We start from the raw sequence: 6,968 nt of genomic DNA, 5'->3' as shown, positions 1-6,968 counted from the left end.
TTTGCTCCAGTATTGTCACAAAAGATTTTTATTGGACCCAATGCACTAGGGGCGTGTTCGGTAGTTTCCCACAGCTACAAAATCCTCAACTCCAGCGCCCAACTCCACCAGCCAGCTTCCCACATGAACTTCTGGAGCCAGCGATCTGTTCGGTGCGGCAGCTCCTGGGAGCCAGCGATAGGCCAGGCCAAAAGGCCAGAAACAGTGTATTCAACCCATTTTGGTTGGCCAGGCCTGGGCAGTAGTGGGCTGCGGTGTATGATTTTTTTCTTTGCATTGTGTACATGAATGTTTGGCCTGTTCACTGCTGATGTGTACTGTCCCTTTTCTTTGTACTATTCCAATTTCGCTATATACAGAAGCAGTTTCAGCATGCATAGAGAGCAAGGTAACAAAAGTAGTACTTTTTTTTGCTTGTAGCGATTTTCCTAGTAACAGAGGCTAAACCGAGAGCAAGTACAAGAGAAAATCCATGTTTTAAACACAAAATGAATGTGCAGACTTTGAAACAATGCATACCATGGCATGAGCATCAGGTTGCACACAGGTTCCATATTACTTACGCCTCACATTTTGCATAGGTTTGCAAATCAAAAGGGGCACATACATGTCTCTAACATCAACGCTTCACCTCATAGTTTTGCATAAGTTTGCAAATCAAAAGGGACACGTACATGTGTCTATCAACAGTGCCTCACCAACTTAGAGCAATGGCTGTAGCTAGTTCTTGCCTAAACACATCCATGTCTTCACCATTTTCCACTGTAGTTGATGTATCTGATGCATGAGAAGGAACAACAAATTTCTTGTATCGTTCTGGAATTGTTGGCACATAGTCCGGGTCCCTGTCACATCGTACAAAGTGAATATCTTCTTCATCATGGAAGCGAACATAGTTGTGCAAAGTCATAGTAGCGGCAACAATCATCTTTTGTGTTTCAATGGAGTAGCTTGGCATCTTCAGAAGAATCTTCCATTTCATCTTCCACACTCCAAATGCTCTCTCTATGCAATTGCGTTTGGACGAGTGGAGCCTATTGAACTTCTATTTAGGAGTATTGGGTGGAACACCTCTATGAAAGTCAGGCACATGATATCTTTCACCTTTGTACGGTACGAGATATTCCTTTCTATTAGGATAGCCAGCATCCACAAGGTAGTACTTGTCTATGAAAAATAAAGAGAAGAATGAATGTTAGAATTGGCATACATGAAATGAGTTCTAACATTCTGAGTCATGGGGGAAGGGGGCCTTGTCCGCATGCTCACCCTTTGGAGGATGGGGGAAGGTGGCCTTGTCTGCATGCATTGCATGAAATAGCACACTTTTGTCATGCATAGAACCAGGTTGTCCAATTGAAGCATAAGTGAAATGCATACCAAAGTCACATATTGCCATCACATTCTGAGTGACTGCTTCTGTCCTTCCAATATATCTGATTTGCTTGTCTTCTGGAATCGAAGTTCTAATGTGAGTCCCATCTATTGCACCAATGCAGTCTTTCATGTGTGGATATGCTCGTTTATCACCAAGGATCCTTTGATGCACAGTGTGAAAATTGGGGTCTTTCGGCTTGAGGTAGTGAGAAGACATCCTGACCACACAACGCAGTACCTCATGGAACTTGTGGTGGATAGTGTCAGTTGAATGTTTGAAATGGTTTTGGGTCCTTCTATTTGATTCACAACCCCCAAGGTCCACAAGAACATAGCAAGAGACTCATAGCTGCTAACAAATGGAGAATAACCGAGCCCATAGTCCTTCACCAACAAGTCATGAAGCTCAAAGAAAACTCTTGTCTTCATTCTGAACATTGTAAAGGTCTCCCCTGGCATTCCAATAGTCTCTTGCAACCATCCAAATCCTGTCAAGATAGATTTCCTAGGCTCATTCTTCATGATCCAACTACTGCAATACTTTCCAACTATTTTTGTTGCTCCTTCACAAATGACCGACATATGCTCGGAATGAAGACAAATCATTTTTTTCTTCAATTCATATTGGTTGTCATCATCACTATCATCATCAGATGACATCTGCACATCCAGAATCATGCATTTGTTAGATACCAACTAGCATGCAAGTACTAATAATTCATCCTAGAAGTGCAAGTACCCAGAACATGCAATTACCAATAATTCATCCAAATAGAAAATGGTGGTTCAACATTACATAAATATCATCCAGATAGTGCATACATAAAATGGTTCAATAGTGCATACATAAACAAAAGACACGAGAAACCATCTAGTGGAACCAACTATTTCCCATACGTCATCGCAAACTTCCTACGAAGCCAATCTTTACGTGTGCCAGCACCCATGTGTAGAAACGTCTCTCTTTGCTCTCTTTTGATGAACAACTTGGTAGCAATGTAGTGTTCATCACTACCCTCTAAAATACCACAAGCAAGCACTTCATTCATGGTAGTGGCAACAGAAGTGCCATCATCATTCTTTATGAATGATCGAACGGTTTCTTGGGACTCCTTAGCAATGTTTTTAATCTGTGTAATCTCATCCTGCATCACTTGTGCAGTCCTAGGTTTCTTGTGCTTGTCATCAATGGTTTTTCCAAGCCTCTTATTCGTTGATGGCACGAAAGGAGAAGGTGGCATAGCAGGAGAAGGTGGCACTTGGGGATCTTCTAACAAATCAACATCGGTGATGGCTTCAATATCAATGGTATCTGGTATTGCTGCACTAGAGGAGGGAGGTAAGCCTGTTGAAGGATTCCAATGATCTGTGCCATCACTGGTGATGTCCTCAAACATAATGCTCAAGTTTTCTTCATTACGTAGTCCACGCTTTTGGAACTTTCCGCAACCTTTAAGGTCCTACAATACATTGCAAACAAATATTAGTAATAACAAAAGTTATACGACTTTATTAAAAATAAATGCAATCCATAAACATGACAACTCACGATTTTTTGCTTTCTTCCGCCACTCCTTATCTTGTTTGACAGTGTTGAGAACAAAGTCCCATCCCCCTCCGGTCTCCTTTAGCTTGAGCTTCTTGAATAAAGTGTATTCTGCTTTCAGCTTGTCCCATTTGTTTTTCATTTGGTGGCTCGTGTAGTCCAATTTGGTTCTCACTTTGAATTGCAATGCCACTCTGTCGAATGCACCAGGGGTCAAGATTTTGTTTGGCCTATTTCCAGCCCGCACTTGCGTGACCATCAAGTTGGTAACGATCCTAGTGTTCTTTTCATCCCACTCAGCAGTCATGCTCGAAGACATGCTCTGAACTTGACTATAAAAAATATGTGAGTGCTTAACTATAAAAAAACATGTAAAAGTGTTGTTGCTATCATTATGTACTAGCAGGAAAATGCAATGAAGATATATAGCAGTAGAACATGCACTCGCCAATCAACTTGTAGCAATACTGCAATAGCAATATTCATGTCTTTTTTGAACATATAGCAGCAGAGCATGTACTGAACATATAGCAACATAGCATATACTGAACATATACATATCTTTTCTGAACATATAGCAGCAGAGCATGTACTGAACATCTACATCTTTTTTCTAAACATATAGCAGCAAACCATGTTCTGCATCTGTTTTCTGAACATATAGCAGCAGAGCATATAGCAGCAGAGCATGAACATGTACAGGGAGATGTGGTCCGGTGATAACCCACAAGTATAGGGGATCACAACAGTTTTCGATTAGTAAGAGTGTCGAACCCAATGAGGAGCTAAAGGTAGAACAAATATTCCCTCAAGTTCTATCGACCACCGATACAACTCTACGCATGCTTGACGTTCGCTTTACCTAGAACAAGTATGAAACTAGAAGTACTCTGTAGGTGTTGTTGGATAGGTTTGCAAGGTAATAAAGATTACTTAAATAAAAAGTAGGGGCTGTTGTAAGTAAATAAGCAATAAAGTAAATATAGCGAGTGTGGAAAAGTGGTGGTAGGAGTTGCGAAATTGTCCCTAAGCAATTGACTACTTTACTAGACCGATAGCAAGTATTATGTGGGAGAGGCCACTGCTAGCATGTCACCCCTGACTTGGAATTCTATGCACTTATCATTGGAACTATTAGCAAGCGTCCGCAACTACTAACGTTCATTAAGGTAAAACCCAATCAAAGCATTAAGATATATTGGTCCCCTTCAATCCCATATGCATCAATTTCTATGCTAGGTTGAAGCTTCTGTCACTCTTGCCCTCCAATACATAGTCCTATCAACATACAACTAACCCTATGGTGTGATCCACGCGCGCGCTCATATGATGGGCACCAAAGGACAGCAATATAACCACAAGAAAAGTAAATCAATCATAGCAATTCATCAACCACCGATAGGACAACGAAAATCTACTTAGACATCATAGGGTGCCAACACATCATTGGATAATAATATGAAGCATAAAGCACCATGTTCAAGTAGAGGGTACAACGGGTTGCGGGAGAGTGGACCTCTGTAGATAGAGGGGGGAAGGTGATGGAGATGTTGGTGAAGATGGCAGAGGTGTTGGTGTAGATCGCGGTGATGATGATGATGGCCACGGCAGCGTTCCGGCGCCACCGGAAGAGAAGGGGAGAGGGGGGCCCTTCGTCTTCTTCTTCCTTGACCTCCTCCCTAGATGGGAGAAGGGTTTCCCCTCTGGTCCTTGGCCTCCATGGCATGGGAGGGCGAGAGCCCCTCCGAGATTGGATCTGTCTCTCTCTGTTTTTGTGTTCCCAGATTCTACCCTTTCACCGTTTCTTATATTCCCGGAGATCCGTAACTCTGATTGGGCTGAAATTTTAACACAATCTCTATCCGGAAATTAGCTTTATTGCGGCGAAAGAAGGGCATCAACCGCCTTACAGGGTGGCCACGAGGGTCAGGGGCGTGCCTGCCCCCCCAGCCCCCTGCCTCGTGGCCCCCTCGGCATCGTCTCGCGTGGTTTTTTCTTCCCAAAAATCATATATATTCCAAAAAAAATCTCCGTCAGTTTTTATCCCGTTTGGACTCCGTTTGATATGGACATTCTGCGAAACAAAAAAACATGCAACAAACAGGAACTGGCACTGGGCACTGGATCAATATGTTAGTCCCAAAACTAGTATAAAAAGTTGCCAAAAGTATATAAAAGTTGTAGAATATTGGCATGGAACAATCAAAAATTATAGATACGACGGAGACATATCAGCATCCCCAAGCTTAATTCTGCTCGTCCTCGAGTAGGTAAATGATAAAAAAATAATTTTTGTTGTGGAATGCTACCTAGCATAATCTTGATCATGTATCTAATCATGGCATGAATATTAAGATATGAGTGATTCGAAGCAATAGTCTATCATTTGACATAAAAATAATAATACTTCAAGCCTACTAATAAAGTAATCATGTCTTTTCAAAATAGCAAGGCCAAAGAAAGTTATCCCTACAAAATCATATAGTCTGGCTATGCTCCATCTTCACCACACAAAATATTCAAATCATGCACAACCCCGATGACAAGCCGAGTAATTGGTTCATACTTTTTAACGCACTTTAGCTTTTTCAACCCTCATGCAATACATGAGCGTGAGCCATGGACATAGCACTATAGGTGGAATAGAATATGATGGTGGAGGTTGTGTGGAGAAGACAAAAAGGGAGAAAGTCTCACATCGACGCGGCTAATCAACGGGCTATGGAGATGCGCATCAATTGATGTCAATGTGAGGAGTAGGGATTGCCATGCAACGGATGCACTAGAGCTATAAGTATATGAAAGCTCAAACTGAAACTAAGTGGGTGTGCACCCAACTTGCTTGCTCATGAAGACCTAGGGCATTTGAGGAAGCCCATGGTTGGAATATACAAGCCAAGTTCTATAATGAAAATTCCCACTAGTATATGAAAGTGATAACTCAAGAGACTCTCTATATGAAGAACATGGTGCTACTTTGAAGCACAAGTGTGGTAAAAGGATAGTAACATTGCCCCCTTTCCCCTTTTTTTTCTTTTTTTGCGGGCTTCTTTGGCCCCCTTTTTTATTTAGGCTTCTTTGGCCTCTATTTTTTTTGGGGGGGGGGGGGCAATGCTCTAATAATGATGATCATCACACTTTTATTTACTTACAAATCAATATTACAACTCCATACTAGAACAAAGATATGACTCTACATGAATGCCTCCGGTGGTGTACTGGGATGTGCAATGATCTAGCGTAGCAATGACATCAAAAAACAGACAAGCCATGAAAACATCATGCTAGCCATCTTACGATCATGCAAAGCAATATGACAATGAATGCTCAAGTCATGTATATGATGATGATGGAAGTTGCATGGCAATATATCTCAAAATGGCTATGGAAATGCCATGATACGTAGGTATGGTGGCTGTTTTGAGGAAGATATAAGGAGGCTTATGTGTGACAGAGCGTATCATATCACGGGGTTTGGATGCACTGGCGAAGTTTGCACCAACTCTCGAGGTGAGAAAGGGCAATGCACGGTACCGAAGAGGCTAGCAATGATGGAAGGGTGAGAGTGCGTATAATCCATGGACTCAACATTAGTCATAAAGAACTCACATACTTATTGCAAAAGTTTGTTAGCCCTCGAAGCAAAGTACTACTACGCATGCCCCTAGGGGTATATATTGGTAGGAAAAGACCATCGCTCGTCCCCGACCGCCACTCATAAGGAAGACAATCAATAAATACCTCATGCTCCGACTTCGTTACATAACGGTTCACCATATGTGCATGCTACGGGAATCACAAACCTCAACACAAGTATTTCTACTAATCCACAACTACCCACTAGCATGACTCTAATATCACCATCTTTATATCACAAAACTATTGCAAGGAATCAAACCTATCATATTCAGTGATCTACAAGTTTTATGTAGGATTTTATGACTAACCATGTGAATGACCAGTTCCTGTGATCTCTCTAAATAGATATAAGTGAAGCAAGAGAGTTTAATTCTTTCTACAAAAGATATGCCCATGCTCTAACAAA

General features: G+C 41.6%; 1 protein-coding gene and 1 pseudogene across 1 annotated transcript; both read right to left on the bottom strand.

Moving 5' to 3' along the window:
- Positions 1–694: 694 nt before the first annotated feature.
- Positions 695–1,594, bottom strand: LOC147986718 (uncharacterized; annotated as a pseudogene).
- Positions 1,595–2,261: 667 nt separating this feature from the next.
- LOC147986717 (uncharacterized) lies at positions 2,262–3,242 on the bottom strand. Its single transcript, XM_087540131.1, has 2 exons — positions 2,904–3,242; positions 2,262–2,837 (listed from the first exon to the last, which is right to left on the bottom strand). The coding sequence occupies exons 1-2, from the start codon at positions 3,240–3,242 to the stop codon at positions 2,262–2,264; spliced, it is 915 nt and encodes a 304-aa protein (XP_087396257.1).
- Positions 3,243–6,968: the final 3,726 nt, after the last annotated feature.

This window comes from Triticum urartu, chromosome 2A (genome assembly GCF_056163025.1).
Source record: "Triticum urartu cultivar PI428250 chromosome 2A, HENAU_Tu73, whole genome shotgun sequence".
NCBI classification, from domain to species: domain Eukaryota; kingdom Viridiplantae; phylum Streptophyta; class Magnoliopsida; order Poales; family Poaceae; genus Triticum; species Triticum urartu.
This window is presented reverse-complemented; position numbering and strand designations above follow the sequence as displayed.